Genomic DNA, 23,711 nt, shown 5'->3' with positions numbered 1-23,711 from the left:
TTAGGACCACTATTGTTTTCACTATATATTTTACCTCTTGGGGATGTAATTCGAAAACATAATGTTAACTTTCACTGCTATGCTGATGACACACAGCTGTACATTTCAATGAAACATGGTGAAGCCCCAAAATTGCCCTCGCTAGAAGTCAGTGTTTCAGACATAAGGAAGTGGATGGCTGCAAACTTTCTACTTTTAAACTTGGACAAAACAGAGATGCTTGTTCTAGGTCCCAAGAAACAAAGAGATCTTCTGTTGAATCTGACAATTAATCTTAATGGTTGTACAGTCGTCTCAAATAAAACTGTGAAGGACCTCGGCGTTACTCTGGACCCTGATCTCTCTTTTGACGAACATATCAAGACTGTTTCAAGGACAGATTTTTTCCATCTACGTAACATTGCAAAAATCTGAAACTTTCTGTCCAAAAATTATGCCGAAAAATTAATCCATGCTTTTTTTACTTCTAGGTTAGACTACTGCAATGCTCTAAATCAAATCAAATCAAATCAAATTTTATTTGTCACATACACATGGTTAGCAGATGTTAATGCGAGTGTAGCGAAATGCTTGTGCTTCTAGTTCCGACAATGCAGTAATAACAAGTAATCTAACTAACAATTCCAAACTACTGTCTTGTACACAGTGTAAGGGGATAAAGAATATGTACATAAGGATATATGAATGAGTGATGGTACAGAGCAGCATAGGCAAGATACAGTAGATGGTATCGGGTACAGTATGTACAAATGAGATGAGTATGTAAACAAAGTGGCATAGTATAGTATAAAGTGGCTAGTGATACATGTATTACATAAGGATACCGTCGATGATATAGAGTACAGTATATACGTATGCGTATGAGATGAATAATGTAGGGTAAGTAACATTTATATAAGGTAGCATTGTTTAAAGTGGCTAGTGATATATTTACATCATTTCCCATCAATTCCCATTATTAAAGTGGCTGGAGTTGAGTCAGTGTCAGTGTGTTGGCAGCAGCCACTCAGTGTTAGTGGTGGCTGTTTAACAGTCTGATGGCCTTGAGATAGAAGCTGTTTTTCAGTCTCTCGGTCCCAGCTTTGATGCACCTGTACTGACCTCGCCTTCTGGATGATAGCGGGGTGAACAGGCAGTGGCTCGGGTGGTTGTTGTCCTTGATGATCTTTATGGCCTTCCTGTGACATCGGGTGGTGTAGGTGTCCTGGAGGGCAGGTAGTTTGCCCCCGATGATGCGTTGTGCAGACCTCACTACCCTCTGGAGAGCCTTACGGTTGAGGGCGGTGCAGTTGCCATACCAGGCGGTGATACAGCCCGCCAGGATGCTCTCGATTGTGCATCTGTAGAAGTTTGTGAGTGCTTTTGGTGACAAGCCGAATTTCTTCAGCCTCCTGAGGTTGAAGAGGCGCTGCTGCGCCTTCTTCACGATGCTGTCTGTGTGAGTGGACCAATTCAGTTTGTCTGTGATGTGTATGCCGAGGAACTTAAAACTTGCTACCCTCTCCACTACTGTTCCATCGATGTGGATAGGGGGGTGTTCCCTCTGCTGTTTCCTGAAGTCCACAATCATCTCCTTAGTTTTGTTGACGTTGAGTGTGAGGTTGTTTTCCTGACACCACACTCCGAGGGCCCTCACCTCCTCCCTGTAGGCCGTCTCATCGTTGTTGGTAATCAAGCCTACCACTGTTGTGTCGTCCGCAAACTTGATGATTGAGTTGGAGGCGTGCGTGGCCACGCAGTCGTGGGTGAACAGGGAGTACAGGAGAGGGCTCAGAACGCAACCTTGTGGGGCCCCAGTGTTGAGGATCAGCGGGGAGGAGATGTTGTTGCCTACCCTCACCACCTGGGGGCGGCCCGTCAGGAAGTCCAGTACCCAGTTGCACAGGGCGGGGTCGAGACCCAGGGTCTCGAGCTTGATGACGAGCTTGGAGGGTACTATGGTGTTGAATGCCGAGCTGTAGTCGATGAACAGCATTCTCACATAGGTATTCCTCTTGTCCAGATGGGTTAGGGCAGTGTGCAGTGTGGTTGAGATTGCATCGTCTGTGGACCTATTTGGGCGGTAAGCAAATTGGAGTGGGTCTAGGGTGTCAGGTAGGGTGGAGGTGATATGGTCCTTGACTAGTCTCTCAAAGCACTTCATGATGACGGATGTGAGTGCTACGGGGCGGTAGTCATTTAGCTCAGTTACCTTAGCTTTCTTGGGAACAGGAACAATGGTGGCCCTCTTGAAGCATGTGGGAACAGCAGACTGGTATAGGGATTGATTGAATATGTCCGTAAACACACCGGCCAGCTGGTCTGCGCATGCTCTGAGGGCGCGGCTGGGGATGCCATCTGGGCCTGCAGCCTTGCGAGGGTTAACACGTTTAAATGTCTTACTCACCTCGGCTGCAGTGAAGGAGAGACCGCATGTTTTCGTTGCAGGCCGTGTCAGTGGCACTGTATTGTCCTCAAAGCGGGCAAAAAAGTTATTTAGTCTGCCTGGGAGCAAGACATCCTGGTCCGTGACTGGGCTGGGTTTCTTCCTGTAGTCCGTGATTGACTGTAGACCCTGCCACATGCCTCTTGTGTCTGAGCCGTTGAATTGAGATTCTACTTTGTCTCTGTACTGGCGCTTAGCTTGTTTGATAGCCTTGCGGAGGGAATAGCTGCACTGTTTGTATTCGGTCATGTTACCAGACACCTTGCCCTGATTAAAAGCAGTGGTTCGCGCTTTCAGTTTCACACGAATGCTGCCATCAATCCACGGTTTCTGGTTAGGGAATGTTTTAATCGTTGCTATGGGAACGACATCTTCAACGCACGTTCTAATGAACTCGCACACCGAATCAGCGTATTCGTCAATGTTGTTATCTGACGCAATACGAAACATCTCCCAGTCCACGTGATGGAAGCAGTCTTGGAGTGTGGAGTCAGCTTGGTCGGACCAGCGTTGGACAGACCTCAGCGTGGGAGCCTCTTGTTTTAGTTTCTGTCTGTAGGCAGGGATCAACAAAATGGAGTCGTGGTCAGCTTTTCCGAAAGGGGGGCGGGGCAGGGCCTTATATGCGTCGCGGAAGTTAGAGTAACAATGGTCCAAGGTCTTTCTTCCCCTGGTTGCGCAATCGATATGCTGATAAAATTTGGGGAGTCTTGTTTTCAGATTAGCCTTGTTAAAATCCCCAGCTACAATGAATGCAGCCTCCGGATAAATTGTTTCCAGTTTGCAGAGAGTTAAATAAAGTTCGTTCAGAGCCATCGATGTGTCTGCTTGGGGGGGGATATATACGGCTGTGATTATGATCGAAGAGAATTCTCTTGGTAGATAATGCGGTCTACATTTGATTGTGAGGAATTCTAAATCAGGTGAACAGAAGGATTTGAGTTCCTGTATGTTTCTTTCATCGCACCATGTCACGTTAGTCATAAGGCATACGCCCCCGCCCCTCTTTTTACCAGAAAGATGTTTTTTCCTGTCTGCGCGATGCGTGGAGAAACCTGTTGGCTGCACCGCTTCGGATTGCGTCTCTCCAGTAAGCCACGTTTCCGTGAAGCAAAGAACGTTACAGTCTCTGATGCCCCTCTGGAATGCTACCCTTGCTCGGATTTCATCAACCTTGTTGTCAAGAGACTGGACATTGGCAAGAAGAATGCTAGGGAGTGGTGCGCGCTGTGCCCGTCTCCGGAGTCTGACCAGTAGACCGCCTCGTTTCCCTCTCTTTCGGAGTCGTTTTTTTGGGTCGCTGCATAGGATCCACTCCTTTGTCCTGTTTGTAAGGCAGAACACAGGATCCGCGTCGCGAAAAACATATTCTTGGTCGTACTGATGGTGAGTTGATGCTGATCTTATATTCAGTAGTTCTTCTCGACTGTATGTAATGAAACCTAAGATGACCTGGGGTACTAATGTAAGAAATAACACGTAAAAAAACAAAAAACTGCATAGTTTCCTAGGAACGCGAAGCGAGGCGGCCATCTCTGCCGGCTACCAGGATAAAGCACTAAATAAACTTCAGTTAGTGCTAAATAAGGCTGCTAGAATCCTGACTAGAACCAAACATTTTTTATCATATTACTCCAGTGCTAGCCTCCCTACACTGGCTTCCTGTTAAGGCTAGGGCTGATTTCAAGGTTTTACTGCTAACCTACAAAGCATTACATGGCCTTGCTCCTACCTATCTCTCTGATTTGGTCCTGCTGTACATACCAACACGTACGCTACGGATACAAGACGCAGGCCTCCTAATTGTCCCTAGAATTTCTAAGCAAACAGCTGGAGGCAGGGCTTTCTCCTATAAAGCTCCATTTTTATGGAATGGTCTGCCTACCCAAGTGAGAGACGCAGACTCGGTCTCAACCTTTAAGTCTTTACTGAAGACTCATCTCTTCAGTGGGTCATATGATTGAGTGTAGTCTGGCCCAGGAGTGTGAAGGTGAACGGAAAGGCTCTTTTGCTGTCTCTGCCTGGCCGGTTCCCCTCTTTCCACTGGGATTCTCTGCCTCTAACCCTATTATAGGGGCTGAGTCACTGGCTTACTGGTGCTCTTTCATGCCGTCCCTAGGAGGGGTCTGTCATAGGTTTGTCTGTCATAGTTGAAGTGTACCTATGATGAAAATTACAGGCCTCTCTCATATTTTTAAGTGGGAGAACTTGCCCAATTGGTGGCTGACTAAATACTTTTTTGCCCCACTGTATGTAAATTGCTTCAAATCAAACAACTGCACACTTCTGTATATCACCCCCAGACCGATAGCCTAGTCGAGAGATTTAATAGAACCCTGAAATCCATGCTCAGACGGATCCAGGAAGCGGGATGGGCGAAACTGGGATCAGCGGCTGCCATTTTTTTATGTTTGCCATAAGAGAGCAGGCATCCACTGGTTTTTCACCATTTGAGCTATTGTTTTCCCACGGGCTCAGGGGATTGTTAGATGTGACAAAGGAGAACTGGGAACAACAGACCAGTCCCCATCACCTTGGACATGAACACCGTACCTTAGTCCATCAGGATTTCTAGGGGTACCTGGGAGAGCATCTGTAGCAGCTCTTTGGCGAGGCTCTTGGTGTTAGCACTACGCAGGGGAATGGCCTCGGGATACCTAGTGGCATTATGTACCACAACCAATATATGTTGAAAGCCTTTCGCAGACTGTGATAATGGTCCAATTAAATCCATATCAATTCTATCGAATGGCATGTCTATCACTGGCAATGGGATTAATGGATTTCAGGAAGGGATGAGGTTCTCTGGCAGTCAGGACACCCCTGGCAATACCTTACCAAAACTGCATACCCGCATAAAACTGCACCCCCAGCCAGAAGAAACATTGTAACACCTGTTGTGTTTTTTCTCTCCGTATATGTCCTCCCAACAAATGGCTATGGGCCCGGCTCAGCACTGTTTGCCGAAACAGGGTTGGAACCAACAGCTGCTCCACTGTCATGTCATTCGACTTTGTGACCTGGTATAAGAGATTTTTTATCATGGAAAAATGAGGAAAAGTGACTATATTAGCAGGACTTACCATCTACTACCTTGACATTCTGTCGTGTGTTCTGTAGTGTGGGGTCTTTCAGCTGAGCAGTACCAAACTTTCCCATATACTGTGTTAACTCAGGGGGAATTTCCAGGCCCCTTGCCCTGCTCTTCCTGTTCCTCCTCTTCCATTTATCCCTTCTGGGTTTCCTGTCTCTTCGTCATTTCCTTCCCCTTCTTCTCCCAGGAGAACTCGAATGTCGGCTACGGAAGTTGGGCAGGTAAGTACCAATTTGTTAATTTTCCTTTCATAGGACAGGGAGTTCTTTGGTAGCGGTTTAATTTTCTCATCACTGGAAAATGTAAATGGTACCTGGCATGTCCTATTACTGGCACAGCCATCTCCTTTTGTCCTGTAGTCTTTTCCACAATTCTTGAAAATATGGACAGTCGTGACCCACTTGCACGGGATATGGCAGATTTTCAATCAACCCTACAGTAGGTTACCTCTCTACATCTGCAGTTGGACACGTTTCGGTGTCCCTATGTACACAGGTGATGTCCATGGTTGGAGCGGAAGTCTTTCCTCAGCTGGGTTAGTAGTGAAGGCATGATGAGGGAGACCATGCCTAAAAGAGCATCTACTTCTTTCCCTTGGACCTGTACGCAACAGGTGCGGTGGGTGGTGGTGGGCTTAGACATGGGCAGAAATTACATGGCAGTGGTGTAGATTGGAAATGTCGACCTTCATGGGTTCCTCCTTCTTGGGACAGTTCCATGCGATGTGTCTTATTTCACCACAGCGGTAGCACTCCCGGGTGTCAATATCAACCCCTCTATTCCTCATCTTTGCTTCAGGTTGGAAAACATGGTCCGGGCGCCCACGCCCCCCCCCCCCGCCCTTTGGGTTCTTTCTTTCCAAACCTGGGGAGTCTGTAGTTGGGATGTCTTTCTTCCTCCTTCTTTGAGGCCTCCCTTTTCCTGGGTTGTTCTGTCCAGGCGGCTGGGTTTGAGCAGTTCGTCAGTTGCTCGACATCTCTCAACGAGGTCCACCACTCCATCCACTGTGGTGGGACTGCCCTGGCTGACAACCTTCTTTACCTTGTAAGGTAAGCCCCGGATGTAGTGGTCAATCACTATTCTTTCCACGATGGCCCCAGTACCGAGGGTCGCAGGCTCCAGCCATTTTTTTGCTAGGTGGACCAGGTCAAACATCTGTGACCTGGGTGCCTTCTCGGGTTTATACATCCAAGTATGGAAAAACTGTGCCCTCAAAGAGACAGTGACTCCCAACCGAGCTAATATTTCCTTCTTCAGTGTGTCATAGTCATTGGCTTCTGTTGCTTCCAGATCAGACCACGCCTGTTGTGCTTCCCCACAAAGAAATGGAGCCAGTATTCCTGCCCACTTTATCTGTGGCTATGCCGCTCATTCTGCCGTGCGCTCTCAACGTCATCATTTGGCATAATTTTCTGCAGATACCGAGTGGCCATGATGGGTAAACCAGCGGTCTGTTGAGCAATTTTCTCCACAGTGATTTCAGCATGTCCATATTCATCTGCAGTTGACACTCCCTTTGTTCCTTCAATAAAAAGCGGTTGGTTTCCGCTTGTTACAACAACAAAAAAAATTGGTGCGTGATTATCCTCACTGCCTTGCCCACATTCTCCACTAATGTAGGGTTTTCAGTACCGGGTTCTTTGTAAGGCAGGTTTTACACATACAGTCCGAGTAAAGGGTTAAACCTGTTTATTATTATTATTATTATTATTATTATTATTATTATCATCATCATCATCAGGCTTTGGCAGCATTCCTGATATATCAGTTTGGCTAGAAGTTTCCCCTGAGCTGTCCCTGGTCCTGCCTCTGGGGAATACTTCGCATTGCTGTCCGTGGTCCTGGCAACAAAAAACAAAGAAACCTCGCAGGCACATATCCACAACACAACCCCTGAAACCGCTACAGTATGTACAGTACCACTCTCCAGCCTCCATAGGGGCTTCTCACTCTTACTCATTGCTCTTCTCTGTGGAAGTGTGGCACCGTAATAGCCTCGGGTGCCATGGCATGAATTCGTCACTGGGCTAACAGGCTTATGAAAGTTAGATGAACGTTATACGATCTTGTTAAAACCAGTTACATTATTAAAAGGGCACATTCATTCTGAGAAGGCAAGAAAGGGAGCCTCCAGCAGATTGAAATTTTAATAACCTCAATACAGTGATTGAGAAACTTAGCAGAGCTTTAACTCTACCACCCAGTTATATGGGCACTGTGGTGACTTTGTCCACTCTCTCTAGAACAAATACACACACACAAGGTAAATGAAAGCCAAAGATTTTTTACATGAACCGTTGATACGTCCACTGATTGTACTACATAGATAGTATTGTACATTTTATCAGATAGCTAATGATTCTGGTATGGTCATGACAGTGTTGTAGTATTAGCAGGCTGGAATTAACTCAAATGTGTTTATAAAGCCCTTTTTACATCAGCAGTTGTCACAAAGTGCTTATACAGAAACCCAGCTTAAAACCCTAAAGAGCAAGCAATGCAGATGTAAACGCATGGTGGCTAGGAAAACACCATAGAAAGGCAGGAACCTAAGAAGAAATCTAGAGAGGAACCAGGCTCTGAGGGGTAGTCCTCTTCTGGCTGTGCCGGGTTGAGATTATAAGACTACATGGCCATTTAAGGCCAGATCGTTCTTCAAGATGTTCAAATGTTCATAGAAGATCAGCAGGGTTAAATAATAATCACAGTGGTTGTAGAGGGTGCAACAGTTCAGCACCTCAGGAGTAAATGTCAGTTGGCTTTCAAAGCCGAACTGAACCTGATCCTGGGGGAGTGTTATCTCAGCATCTTCACTGTAATCAGGTAAAGGCTCTTGCACTAGCTGTGTGTGTGTGTTTGAGTGTGTGTGTGTGTACATGTGTGTTTTCTTTATCTGGCTCAACTCAACCTCTCCTTTTATCTCCCTGTACAGTACAAGTATGGCACACATGTCAACTCCTGCAATGCACTTAACCTGTTACAACACAAGAATGGGCCTTGTTCCAACCAAAGTCATAAAGTACCAGCTAATACTGCCCAGTACAGCACAAAGCATTAATGAATACAAAGGCAGTTCTGAATACAAAGCAGTCGCTATTCTGAACATTCTAGAGTGAAAAAAAATGTTGTGAATGTAAAGGTTCTAGAGTCAGTGAGGAGTACTAAGGAGTGAATGGTGTGTTTATCTTCAGACACAGAGCAGCAGCATAGTCCTGGGTCCCGGTTTGGCTGGGTTGGGTTGGCCGGCTGCTCCAGAGCGTTAATAAGAAGGCTAATTGAATTACGGCAGCGGTGGAGGCCTGTAGTGTGGGCGCCACGCCGCTCTAATTTCATTACTACTCAAGTAAACATGGGCATGGGGAGGCAGCCCCCCAGTACAGCAGCCTGCCCTGCTTCATCACACACACAATTTTTGTGAGGATTGTGTAGCATCATCACCCTACCCCCATCTGAATATTCCTGTGTGTGTTTGTTCGAGTTCTGATGCCGCAATAAAGAGAGATCAGAGGGAATAAATGCAGAGGAGCGTGGAACAGGAAGAGCAGAAACACACACACCTTCAGGCTGCGTCACTGCTTGAGTAGAGTAGTGGTGTCAGCGCTTTCACCATCCCCTGTTCTCCTGTTCTAAAACACAACCACTGTAGACAACTGGGTGCCTTTCAGACAGGAATCCTCCTTCCTTTGCATTCTTAACTGTTGCTTTATCATGGGGAGTTATTCAGAGGTTGATGATGGACATGATTGTGAGCAGTAGTAGTAGTGTGATTACTGTGAGACTGACATGCTCTTATGCCTTGTTCACAATGCCAGTTGTGACTCAAATCCAATTTGTGGCATATCCGATTCAAATCCTATCCGATTCAAATCAGATCTGTCAAGCCACATTTCCAGCCACCTTTGTAGGTGGTTTGAAGTCAGGTACAAATCTGATTCCTGGCCATGCGACTTGTCTAAACGGTCAAATCTGATTCCTGGCCATGCGACTTGTCTAAACGGTCAAATCTGATTCCTGGCCATGCGACTTGTCTAAACGGTCAAATCTGATTCCTGGCCATGCGACTTGTCTAAACGGTCAAATCTGATTCCTGGCCATGCGACTTGTCTAAACGGTCAAATCTGATTCCTGGCCATGCGACTTGTCTAAACGGTCAAATCTGATTTATTTATGGTTTTTAGACCATTATTTGGTATGTCTTGTTGTTTGCCAGCTACTCTGTTGACAGTTTGTCAAGAACATGTGGTAGCTAACTACCTAGTTAACTGTTTACAAAACAAATGAGTGAATATGCTTGAAAGCCAAACAGCTACCTAGCTAGCTAGTTCAGGGTTTCCCAAATGTGGTCCTTTGACCACGTTTTAGTTCGTTTTCTTTCATTCATCTCTTTTATTCATCTCTCCTAGGTCATCCTGCTTCTTCTTCATCTGTGGATTTTATATGGCTGTTGGCAACCAACTTTAACGTGCATTACCGCCACCAACTGGACTGGAGTGTGGACTTTGTTCATCTTTCAATCACCCATGTGGGTTAGTATGTTCATAAAAACCAATGAGAGCTTGCAGCGCGTCAAGCGTCTAAAATAGAAAACCCAATGCCCCCCTTGTTAAAAATATTCTGTGAATACTCTCTTATCTCAGGATATAAAATGAATGTGATGGCAATGGGAAAAACACAAATAATAACTCATGATCTACAGCAGGGGTGTCAACCTCATACCATGGAGGGCTTAGCGTACACAAGTTTTATTTCTTATTTATCTTTAACTTTCAATTAAGACTTAGACAACCACTTGAGGGGAGTTCCTTAGTAATTAGTGACTTTAATTCCTCAATCAAGTACAAGGGTGGAGCGAAAACCCACAGCCACTTGGCCCTCCGTGGAATGAGTTTGACACTTGATCGACAGCAATCCTTTAAGTGGACCACAAAAAAAAGATTAAATACACAGGATGCTTAATAAGTGACAAACATGTTAAGATAACTTTCTCCCATTACTCAACAGCATGAAAGCAGATCTAACTAAATGAAACAATCTCCCCATAAATCTTCCAGGTAGAATACATCTCTTTAGAATGGCATGGCTCCCAAATGTTTATTTTTTGTAAATACCAATTAACCCACCAAAGACATTCTTTAATCTGTCTATTTCCAGACATGGCAATGGGTTGGACAATATTAAAGAAGCTATTACTTAAATACTGGAAGTTAAACATTGGAGTAGAGAATGGAAGAATCAAATGCTTAATTTAAATATTGAAAGAAAATCTGTCTATAGACAAACATAACACAGTTTGAAATCATATGGGGCAGTCTTACAAGCATTAAAAATAACAGTGGGTGTGGATACGGTGGGAACATGTGGGTGTAAGCAAGTGTGATGTCATTCATGTTGCTAGAAATGTATGTATGTACATGTCTATTGTTTTTGTCTATGTACGTTTTTGTTTATTGCCAAAAAATAAAATATACACAGGACATCCTTCCTTATCGAGCTAGCATTAAACATGACAGGAATGTTTTCTGGTGGTCACATGTTAATGTCAGCAGACAGCCATGTACATGAAAAGTGGTACCTTTTCTAACATGAATCTGTGGCTTTGCTGATTGTATCTCCATTAGAAGATAACAGAGTTGGAGGCTAATGGGGCTTGCTACTGAAGTACCTCACGCTCTGTTAGTTTTTCATTACCACTTCACTCAGTCTTCCATGGGAGCATCCAGTATCAGTAATTACCGATGCCACGACAATCATTTCAGAAACCATAATCTGCAGTTCTCTCACTTCAGGGGACTAACATCCCTCCCCTTGTCTCTTTCCTGTTCCTCCCATCCCATTTCTCTGTTGACTGAGAAATGCAAAACAGCTTAATGAAATTATAGGATGTAAGTTGACTTCAGAAGCACTCGTTTCATAGCAACTTCCAGGTAGAGGGGGCGACCAGAGCTCGTCTAACCATGTCACCGAAACAAGACAATCACAGAACAAATTAAGACAACACCTGGCTGGCGGTTAATAGCCTGCTGGACAGCTTTCTCTAGCGCTATATATTGTGGGTAAAAGTCATGTTTTATAACATTGGCCAAATTTACATTGCTCGTTAGAAGCTAGGAGAATGAGGTTTCAACTGAATATTACATGAGTCTTGGGCCAAGAATGTGTTCAAAATAATTTAGTTTGATTCGGCAGTGGGATTAAATAGCTGACAGAAGAATGGTGAAAAGACAGACTATTTCTTTGAAGGCTAAGTATCACATAGCTGAGAATTGAAAAATACAATTTAACACCTTCCTGTCTTTGCAAACAACACACAGAACCACCGACCTCACACCCTTAGACTGTAGCTGCCACAACAATATCTCATTATATCTCAACACTATTCAAGTTTGTGAATAACCTTGAAAGCTGTTCAGACCTTTTCTCAATTTCTATTCAGCACACGCAATTGGTGGAATCTTACAAACAGAGAAATCAAACTGATAGTACAAACATCCACTGACAAGAAACAGTTATACACCAATCTAGCTATCATTCAAGATTTCAAAGTAACAGTACAGCAAGTTATAAAATCACACACACGTGCACACACACACAGCTAATTCCCATCCCCTCAACACAAGCAGTGCCCTGAGAGCTAATCGATGTAGCTCATTCATATTAAACAACATGAAGACATCAGGGGAAGCCTGGGGAATTACAAGCAGTCTCCGCTGTGAAGACACAGCTTGGGATCAGCCTGAGGACTGGAGGATACATAACATGCCTGCCCCCCTCCAACAACCTGTTTAGTCCCAATGCCATTGCCCTGCTGCATACCAGGCCAGTAGCATGGCTAGCGTAGTCGGCTACTGCAGCTTCCACTTGTCAGGGCAGGAAACTGTTGGCTAAATAAAGAGAGTAGTAGACTGTGGCTTCCAAACAGATCTTTAGCCTTCACTTTCTTGAGACTAGTTTTTGCATAGAGGATTTTTATTAGGCTTCAGAGGTTGGGTCTGGAGCCACAACATCGTAAAGCTTTGTCCATCAGCAGCAGTGACATCACCAGTGACATCACCAGTGACATCACCAGTGACATCACCAGTGACTATTCAAACTGTCCCCAATGAATCCGTCAGCCTACTACTCCTAACAGACAACTGAACAGACAGTCAACTTATTTAAATCTTTAGCAGTCTAGCTTTAGGAACAATTATTTATGGTTCACAGTCCAGAGCAGGGATACAAAGGGGGAAAATACAGCTTCTGACGGCCTTACCTTGCCAAGAAGACTGCAGCCTCTTGCCACTGAAAATAATATCCACCACTACAGCCTCAGATAGATAGAGAGTCAATGACTCACCAGCAGTATATGTTGTAGCTTGTGTTGGTTGAAAGCCCCAGGCTTCAGTTTCAGGGCTCTATTGTTGTCCTCTAGAAGACATAGTCTCTCCCCCCGCTGACACTGGGGCGCTACGTCTGGGAAGTGGAGGGGCACAACTTCCTTTCTCAACTGTGGAGTAAACACGAGATAAGTTTAAAATGCTGTCATGGTCAACTGAATTATTTCAGCGAGTCATTATCAATGACCTGAAATGGTTATGACTAGCTGAGGAACGCTCAACTCCATTCTCTTATTTTGAGACTAAGTTTAATATTAATAATATGTTATATTAACTGGTCGCGCAATTTACTAGCAACAACATTTAGTCACCATCAGTTGATACTTGTAAAAATAATAATAATAATAATCTGAAACCGCTAACCTGTCCCTTTGTAACTGCGGTCCTTCCACAGGGTGTTCAAATTCATTCTTTTAATATAAACCTTTTTCAAATACTACTGACTTTTTCCTCATTTGTGTTGCTCAACTCAGCGCAAATGCGCTTGTACCAACTGAATCTCTGTTTACATATTGTAGAACACAGCTGTCAAACTCATTCCACGGAGGGCAGAGTGTCTGCAGGTTTTCGCTCCTCCCTTGTACTTTATTGATGAATTAAGGTCACTAATTAGTAAGTAACTCCACACACCTGGTTGTCTAGGGCTTCATTAAAAGTTCAAATCAAAAACTTGCAGACACTAGGCCCTCCATGGAAGGAGTTTCCCCCCCTGCTGTAGAACGTCTCCAGTTGAGCAACAAAATTAGGAAAAAGTCAGTGGTTGTATTCTATATGTTTTTATTAAAAGTACGAATTTCAGAACCCTGTGGAAGGCCCAGAGATGTACAGGACAAACATATGTACTGGTAAAGGTTTTCAGAATTGACATTTTTATCGACTGATGGTGATTCAATGTTGTTGGTAGCAAATTGTGCGGCCAGTTATCAATACTCACCCCCACCTTAATAAAAGATAACGGAGTTGAGCGTTCCTCAGCTAGGTTATGACCTGCCTATAAGCATCTATTCAACTTACACAAAACGTTGCTAATGTTTAAGGTGTCCAGTCAAAAACGCATCTATTGACCAATTGGGTAGATAGATAACACCCTAAGAAAACCAATGGTCCAAACCTAATGTCTTTATCATAATCTGTTCAAAATGTATTATCGTTTTTACCCTATTTTAGTATAGCCCACGCTGTTCATATTCATGCGAAGTTCCTGTTCTTTTTCTAAGATGTTACAGTCGAGTGTTGCTGACATATACAGTATGTACAGTATATACAGAAAGTATTCGGCCCCCTTGAACTTTGCGACCTTTTGCCACATTTCAGGCTTCAAACATAAAGATATAAAACTGTATTTTTTTGTGAAGAATCAACAACAAGTGGGACACAATCATGACGTGGAACGACATTTATTGGATATTTTAAACTTTTTTAACAAATCAAAAACTGAAAAATTGGGCGTGCAAAATTATTCAGCCCCTTTACTTTCAGTGCAGCAAACTCTCTCCAGAAGTTCAGTGAGGATCTCTGAATGATCCAATGTTGACCTAAATGACTAATGATGATAAATACAATCCACCTGTGTGTAATCAAGTCTCCGTATAAATGCACCTGCACTGTGATAGTCTCAGAGGTCCGTTAAAAGCGCAGAGAGCATCATGAAGAACAAGGAACACACCAGGCAGGTCCGAGATACTGTTGTGAAGAAGTTTAAAGCCGGATTTGGATACAAAAAGATTTCCCAAGCTTTAAACATCCCAAGGAGCACTGTGCAAGCAATAATATTGAAATGGAAGGAGTATCAGACCACTGCAAATCTACCAAGACCTGGCCGTCCCTCTAAACTTTCAGCTCATACAAGGAGAAGACTGATCAAGAGCCAAGAGGCCCATGATCACTCTGGATGAACTGCAGAGATCTACAGCTGAGGTGGGAGACTCTGTCCATAGGACAACAATCAGTCGTATATTGCACAAATCTGGCCTTTATGGAAGAGTGGCAAGAAGAAAGCCATTTCTTAAAGATATCCATAAAAAGTGTCATTTAAAGTTTGCCACAAGCCACCTGGGAGACACACCAAACATGTGGAAGAAGGTGCTCTGGTCAGATGAAACCAAAATTGAACTTTTTGGCAACAATGAAAAACGTTATGTTTGGCGTGAAAGCAACACAGCTGAACACACCATCCCCACTGTCAAACATGGTGGTGGCAGCATCATGGTTTGGGCCTGCTTTTCTTCAGCAGGGATAGGGAAGATGGTTAAAATTGATGGGAAGATGGATGGAGCCAAATACAGGATCATTCTGGAAGAAAACCTGATGGAGTCTGCAAAAGACCTGAGACTGGGACGGAGATTTGTCTTCCAACAAGACAATGATCCAAAACATAAAGCAAAATCTACAATGGAATGGTTCAAAAATAAACATATCCAGGTGTTAGAATGGCCAAGTCAAAGTCCAGACCTGAATCCAATCGAGAATCTGTGGAAAGAACTGAAAACTGCTGTTTACAAATGCTCTCCATCCAACCTCACTGAGCTCGAGCTGTTTTGCAAGGAGGAATGGGAAAAAATGTCAGTCTCTCGATGTGCAAAACTGATAGAGACATACCCCAAGCGACTTACAGCTGTAATCGCAGCAAAAGGTGGCGCTACAAAGTATTAACTTAAGGGGGCTGAATAATTTTGCACGCCCAATTTTTCAGTTTTTGATTTGTTAGAAAAGTTTGAAATATCCAATAAATGTCGTTCCACTTCATGATTGTGTCCCACTTGTTGTTGATTCTTCACAAAAAAATACAGTTTTATATCTTTATGTTTGAAGCCTGAAATGTGGCAAAAGGTCGCAAAGTTCAAGGGGGCCGAATACTTTCGCAAGGCACTGTAGCTACACTATTCACCATGTTAGTTTCCCTGTGTCCGCCCAGTGGGTTATAGAGTAACTCAGAACAGGACTAGCAGGTGGTCTGAGTGGAAAAACAACCTGTCCTGCTGCTGATGCTGGGTTAATTATGAGCACTTTTCCCCCTGATGCTCCAGTAAGGCTCCAGTTACAGGATACAAAGGGTTGAGTGTAGACTAGACCAGCTGCACATCTGTTGCCTTGAGCAAACATACAGCTCTAAAGAGATCGGACTATACATGCTAACACACACAGACAGACAGACAGACAGACAGACAGACAGACAGACAGACACACACACACAGAGAGAGACAAGCAAAAGCTCACTAAAGGAGAAATAGTAAGCAATTTTTCATGAAGGCATAATCTACATAGATGTAGGTCTACTGCAGGCTAAGAAAAAAATCATATTTGTTGTTCATGGATAACACTAGGTCATGTCTGTAACATGCTTGGAACATCATGCAGATATTGTCCATAAAACATAAACTGAAACATACTGTACAATACTGAGCTCAGGGACAGAGATATGAAGGTAGGAAAGCAAACCACAAACACACAGATGGCCCAAGACTGTTGACATACAATTCCTTCCATTCCAACACCAGGCAAAGGAAACATCTATATATCTAGGTAACAAAGCACCGCAACACTCACTCAACCTAATTCTTACAAACCCACACAAGTATAAGTTGCCAACGACGTGGTAAAATAACATCCTCTCTCCATGTTGGACCACTTAGCAGGCGGTGATGATAGCAGTAGCTAAACTACTTATTATTGCCAAGCCAGTGAAGCTAGCTCAAAATAATAATGCCCTCTTGAATTATTCATGATTTCAGTCAGGTGGAACCAGATGCTGCTTCTGTGTCATAGACTAGAGAAAGAGCTGTAACTCGACTCAGCCAGGGCAGGCCAGCCGGGGAAGGCCATCTCTGCATGGGAGAGGGGGAAATGCCTACATCATGGGAACACAGCCTGGCTTTAGCTAGCTGGGGACAGAAACACAACACTACCGTGTCATGACACCAGCAGCTTTGCTGTTTATATGTGACATTCCCTCCCAGTGTTTAGAGGACGATGGTTCAGTAGGCCAGTCCATATGGAGCAGCTCACCCTAAGGGGTTGCTGGCAATTTACCGGCCCCAGTGTTGGTGTCGCTCCCTCCTCTGCCCTGACATTTGTGGAAATGGCCGGAAGATGTCTGTGCTGGTGCCATCCTCTGGCACTACATACAAATGCAATGGTGCTGTATGCCTGCCTGCCGCTCATGTGTATGGAACAGGCAGGGATATTTTTACCACTCGTCCCCAGCTGCACATCTCCAATCAGAGGCCAACGGGCAATTAGTGTTTGTTTCTTTTGGCAGGAGGCAGCTCGCCTACCTCCGTAACACAAACAGACATCTGGACCCAGGTTGATCTTACCCCGCCGCATGCCCCTGTCCAATAGCCTTGAGATGAAACATTTCTGCTCTATAATTGCTCCATAAATTTGAGCAACACTGACTTGTGTTTTTTCATCAGATACTTATGCTTGTCAGTAGCCACATTCATGGAAAACCTGAAATGTAGTTGAGAACATTTATATGTTCAGGAATGATTCATAAGTGCATTTTTGTTGAAAGGTAGTGTAGCACTCACTCACTGTAAGTGTAGGCAATAGGCAAGGGATGTATTTCTGGGCCATAAGGAAAAATGATTCTGTCAACTGTGATTGCCAGGACTGAAGGGTAGGTCTCCCTATATACCTTAATCAGAATGCATTAAGTCAAAGACACGCTATATCAAGATCAATATGTACAGTGCTGCTTGAAACTATGTGATCCCTACAGGCCTGGTCATTATTTTGCCTAAAAATATTTAAATAAACATTAAATCCTTATCTAAACCCCAATTCGTAATAAAGACATTCCAAGTAAATGACAGAAACAAAAAATATATATATTTTCATTGTTTATTTAACGAAAGTGGTTTAACAGAAACTCAGATTTGATATGTGCAAAAATGTGTGAACCCCTTCAGTCAATAGCTTGTGGCACCTCCATTAGCTGTGATAACTTGGATTAAACGTCTCCTATAGCCACTAATCAGTCTCTGACATCTGTTTTGAGGGATTTTTGCCCACTCCTCCTCATAGGAGGAATGTCTGGTATGAACTGGCTGCTTCAGGTCCTGCCGCAGCATCTCGATTGGATTTAGGTCAGGACTTTGACTTGGCCAATCCAAAACACAATCTCATTTTTCCTGAGCCATTGTTTGGTAGATTTTCTTGAATCTTTTGGGTCGTTGTCTTGTTGGAAGACCCATTTTCATCCCCAGCTTTAGCTCCTTGACTTTAACCTTAACCTTCCCTTAATGATGTGGAGTCGTCCAGGTCCAGAGGAGGAAAAGCAGCCCCAGATCTTGTCACTCCCATCACCATGCTTGACTGTTGGGAAAAGGTTATTATGGTGGTAGGCAGTGTTGGGTTTTCGCCAAAAATAGCGGTGTTGATTGTGATCAAAAAGGTCAATATTGGACTCATCGGTACAGAGAATAGACTTCCACAAACCTTCAGGTTTGTCCAGGTGGTCTCTCGCAAAGTTAAGATGGGCAGTTTGGTTCTTTTTTGACAGCAGAGGCTTCTTCCTAGCAACCCTCCCATGAATGGCATTTCGATTCAGTGTTGTTATTGTTGTTGAAGCATGCACAGTTACCAGAGGTGCAGCAAGGGAGGACTACAAATCTCTAGATGTTATGTTTGGGTTGGCTTTTACCTGATTTATTATTGCTCTTGTGGTTCTTGGGAATATTTTGGAAGGGCGTCCACTTCCAGGCCAAGTTGCTGTCATGTTAAATGTAAATTATTTGCCTCACAGTGGACTGATGGAGATCAAATCCTTTTGAGATGATTGTATAGCCTTCCCCAGACTGATGTGCTCTCACTACTGATGTGCTCTCACTACTGGTGTGCTCTCACTACTGGTGTGCTCTCACTACTGGTGTGCTCTCACTACTGGTGTGCTCTCACTACTGGTGTGCTCTCACTACTCATGTGCTCTGAGATCTCCTTTCCTCTCGGCATGATGTGCTTTGCATTCACATGGATGGGTCACACCAAACTACCCAGGTTTCTTATCTCTATTTATCAGAGTCCCGCCCAAACTCTTTCCTAACGATCTCTCCTTTGATTGGTTCATTTGGTACCCAATTATTTACCCACCTGATTCTACTTACCTACTTGATTTAACCAACGCAACTTGGGGTTCACTTATTTTTGCACCTGCACTAACTCCTTTATTTTTTTTACTACAAACATGATTAAACTTAATTATACTACAAACATGATTTCCTCTACACCAACATGGTATTGGTAAATATAAACCTGTTATGTCAGATCAAAAAGACTGGTTCTGATTAAATGAAGATTTCATGGTAAAAACATTTAAAAAATCTGTAAATGCACAAGTGGTTCACATACTTTAACGCAGCACTGTATATGCATTTCTGGCTCAGGCAGGCTCAATCAAATTCTCCATTTGATTTCCAGTGGAGGACCATTTGTACAGAGCTCAACCTGGACTGTGGCCCAGGGTTAGTAAATATTTACTTGTTGAAATAGCTCGAGTTCAGCAGGTATAATGACTCAATTTAGGAGTCTGTATGTCATGTCTATCTTTTTAATTCATTTTAGCCAGAACAAGGCTGATTCAATCCATCTTATTAGAGATTCTTTATGAAATTACCCTGTGCCCCTGCTCATTGTGACTTGTGCATGGAGACTGGAGACGGGAGAGGAGGCTTATACCCAACCCATAGAATCCACATTACAGACACTGCATCCCTGAAGAGAGCCTACCAAACAAATGGTTAAAGTAACTGTCCAGTGTTTACAGATTTCTATGACTTGTAATTAATGACAATATGAGTGAAGGGTTGGAAGGGTGTGGTAGTACCCCAAAAACAGAATGGTTGTCACGACTTCTGCCGAAGTCAGTTCCTCTCCTTGTTCGGGCGGTGTTCGGCGGTCGACGTCACCGGTCTTCTAGCCATCGCCGATCCATTTTTAATGTTCCATTTGTTTTGTCTTGTTTTCACACACACCTGGTTTCAATTCCCTAATTACATGTTGTATATTTTCCCTCTGTTTCCCCCCCATGTCCTTGTCGGGAATTGTTTATTTTGTAAGTACTTGTGCTATGTGTTACTGGTGCGCGACGGGTTTTGTACCCATGTGTTTGTTGTTTTGTATGCAGTTAGTTTTATACAGTATATTAAACTGCTCCGGCTATTCACCAAGTCCTGCTCTCCTGTGTTTGACTTCCCTGCCACCAGTTACGCACCCCTTACAGAATTCCCGACCACTTATGGAGTCAGCAGGAACAGGTGCCCCTGGTATAGGGGTTGAGGACCGCATCCAAAAGCAAGCGAAAGTAATCCACCATCTCAGCGCCATCATGGATCAAGTTATCCAGACCCTGGACCGTTGGGACAGACAGGGAGGTCCTCCAGCGCCTTCAACAACGCAACCCGAACCTCCACTACTCACTCCTCCTGCAACCGGTCCCAGTGGGATGCGTCTCGCCCTTCCCGGGGAGTGTGATGGGAATTTTATTGACAGAGTGCTCGCTCTTAGTTTAGCGATCCCCATTATTCCTGTGGTTAGACCTTTCCCCGTACACGCTCTGGATAGTCGACCATTAGGGTCCGGGCTAATCAGGGAAGCCACTAACTCCCTGGCCATGGTGATGCAGGGGAGTCACGAGGAGAGAATCCGTTTCTTTCTCATTGACTCTCCTGCGTTTCCCATGGTACTGAGCCTTCCCTGGTTGGCTCGTCATGGCAACAGAGGGCTCTCACAGGGTGGTCACGAGAGTGCTCGTGGAGGTGTGTAGGGGTTTCCGTTGGTGCTACTATGGTGGAAAGTCCAGACCAGGTCTCCACTGTGCGCATCCCCCCGAATATGCAGATTTGGCTCTCGCCTTCTGTAAAAAGAAGGCGACTCAATTACCACCCCATTGACGGGGGGATTATGCAATAAATCTCCTGGTAGACGCTGCACTTCCCAGGAGTCACGTGTATCCCGTCGCATGCGGAGACGGTGGCTATGGAGACATATGTCTCAGAATCCCTGCGTCAGGGGCACATTCGGTCCTCCACTTCACCCGTCTCTTAGAGTTTCTTTTTTGTGAAGAAGGATGGAGGTCTGCGCCCGTGCATTGATTGTCGAGGTCTCAATCAAATCACAGTGAGGTACAGTTACCCGCTACCTCTTATCGCCACGGCGATTGAGTCAATGCACTGGGCGCGCTTCTTCACAAAACTGGGTCTCATGAGCGCATACCACCTGGTGCGTATCCGGGAGGGAGACGAGTGGAAGACGGCGTTTAGTACCACCTCAGGGCATAATGAGTACCTCATCATGCCGTATGGGTTGATGAATGCTCCATCAGTCTTCCAATTCTTTGTAGACAAGATTTTTAGGGACCTGCATGGGCAGGGTGTAGTGGTGTATATCGATGACATTCTGATATACTCCGCTACACGCGCCGAGCATGTGTCTTTGGTGTGCAGGGTACTTGGACGACTATTGGAGCATCACCTGTACGTCAAGGCTGAGAAAAGCCTGTTCTTTCAGCAGGCCGTCTCCTTCCTAGGGTATCGCATTTCCACATCAGGGGTGGAGATGGAGAGTGACCGCATTTCAGCCGTACGTAATTGACCGACTCCCACCACGGTAAAGGAGGTGCAGCGATTTTTAGGGTTTGCCAATTACTACCGGAGATTTATCCGGGGTTTTTGGTCAGGTGGCTGCTCCCATTACCTCACTGCTGAAGGGGGGTCCTGTATGTCTGCAGTGGTCAGTTGAGGCGGACAGGGCTTTTGGGCAACTAAGGGCTCTGTTTATCTCGGCGCCCATGCTGGCCCATCCGGATCCCTCTTTGGCGTTCATAGTGGAGGTGGACGCGTCCGAGGCCGGGATAGAAGCAGTGCTCTCTCAGGGCTCGGGTACGCCACCGAAGCAGCGAAACTATGACGTGGGGGACCGGGAGCTGTTGGCTGTGGTCAAGGCTTTGAAGGCGTGGAGACATTGGCTTGAGGGGGCTAAACACCCTTTTCTCATCTGGACTGACCACCGCAATCTGGAGTACATCCAGGCAGCGAGGAGACTGAACCCTCGCCAGGCAAGGTGGGCCATGTTTTTCACCAGTTTTGTTTTCACCCTTTCGTACAGATCAGGTTCCCAGAATGTTAAGGCAGACGCACTGTCCCGGCAATATGACACAGAGGAGCGGCCCATGGATCCCACTCCCATACTCCCCGCCTCTTGCTTGGTGGCGCCGGTAGTGTGGGAGCTGGACGCGGACATTGAGCCGGCGTCACGTGCAGAACCCGCTCCCCCTCAGTGTCCAGCTGGGCGTCTGTACGTTCCATCTGCTGTCCGCGACTGGCTGATCTATTGGGCCCACACGTCACCCTTCTCTAGTCATCCTGGGATCGGTCGGACGGTGCGCTGTCTTAGTGGGAAGTACTGGTGGCCCACTTTGGCTAAGGATGTAAGGGTTTATGTTTCCTCCTGCTCTGTGTGCGTCCAGTGTAAGGCTCCTAGGCACCTGCTCAGAGGTGAGTTACAACCCTTACCCGTTCCACAACGGCCATGGTCGCACCTGTCGGTGGATTTCATAACCAATCTTCCACCTTCACTGGGTAACACCACGATCCTGGTTGTTGTGGATCGTTTTTCTAAGTCCTGTCGTCTCCTCCCTTTGCCGGGTCTCCCTACGGCCCTACAGACTGCGGAGGCCCTGTTTACCCACGTCTTCCGGCACTATGGGGTGCCTGAAGATATAGTGTCTGATCAGGGTCCCAAGTTCACGTCGAGGGTCTGGAGGGCGTTCATGGAACGTCTGTGGGTCTCGGTCAGCCTTACCTCAGGTTTTCACCCCGAGAGTAACGGGCAGGTGGAGAGACTTAACCAGGATGTGGGTAGGTTTCTGAGGTCTTATTGCCAGGACCGGCTGGGGGAGTGGGCACTCCCCGCCACTCCCGCCACTCCTCCACTAACCTCTCTCCTTTCTAGTGTGTATTGGGGTATCAGCTGGTTCTGGCTCATTGGCATCAGAGTCAGACCGAGGCTCCTGCGGAGCATGACTGGTTCCGGCGCGCGGAGGAAACATGGGACGCCGCCGATGTCCATCAGAAAGTTGGCGCAGACCATCACCGCAGCAAGGTCCCGGTGTTCGCACCGGGGGACCGGGTATGGCTCTCGACCCGAAACCTGCCCCCCCGCCTGCCCTGTCGGAAGCTGGGTCTGCGGTTTGGCTGGCTCGCTCCAGGAATCTGAGGTGCGGGATGTTCCTCCACCCCCTCTGGACATCGAGGGGGCCCCAGCATATTCCGTTCGATCCATCCTGGATTCGAGACGTCGGGCGAGGGGCCTTCAGTACCTCGTGGACTGGGAGGGGTACGGTCCAGAGGAGAGATGCTGGGTTCTGGAGGAGAACGTGTTGGACCCTTCTATGCTGCGGGATTTCCACCGTCTCCATCCGGATCGCCCTGCACCTCGCCCTCCGGGTCGTCCCCGAGGCTGGTGTCTGCGCGCTGCTGGAGCTTTGCATCAAGGGGTGGGCACTGTCACGACTTCTACCAAAGTCGGTTCCTCTCCTTGTTCGGGCGGTCGACGTCACCGGTTTTCTAGCCATCGCCGATCCATTTTTCATGTTCCATTTGTTTTGTCTTGTTTTCACACACACCTGGTTTCAATTCCCTAATTACGTATTGTATATTTTCCCTCTGTTTCCCCCCCATGTCCTTGTCGGGAATTGTTTATTTTGTATGTACTCGTGCTATGTGTTACTGGTGCGCTACGGGTTTTGTACCCATGTGTTTGTTGTTTTGTATGCCGTTAGTTTTATATATTAAACTGCTCCGGCTATTCACCAAGT

The 23,711-nt window shown here is 45.6% G+C and overlaps 1 protein-coding gene across 1 annotated transcript in view; it reads right to left on the bottom strand.

Moving 5' to 3' along the window:
- LOC139389489 (peripheral-type benzodiazepine receptor-associated protein 1-like) overlaps positions 1-20,606 on the bottom strand; it is an 87,457-nt gene extending 66,851 nt beyond the window's left edge. Inside the window, exons 1-2 of the mRNA XM_071136318.1 lie at positions 20,499-20,606; positions 12,856-13,005 (exon numbers count right to left, since the gene is read on the bottom strand). Coding sequence (XP_070992419.1) covers positions 12,856-13,005; positions 20,499-20,606 — 258 coding nt within the window. The remainder of the gene's footprint in view (positions 1-12,855; positions 13,006-20,498) is intronic.
- Between the last annotated feature and the right edge of the window lie 3,105 nt (positions 20,607-23,711).

The sequence above is a fragment of the Oncorhynchus clarkii genome, chromosome 30 (genome assembly GCF_045791955.1).
Source record: "Oncorhynchus clarkii lewisi isolate Uvic-CL-2024 chromosome 30, UVic_Ocla_1.0, whole genome shotgun sequence".
Taxonomy (NCBI): Eukaryota; Metazoa; Chordata; class Actinopteri; order Salmoniformes; family Salmonidae; genus Oncorhynchus; species Oncorhynchus clarkii.
Note: the sequence above shows the minus strand (reverse complement) of the source record. Positions and strands in the feature narration are given on the sequence as shown.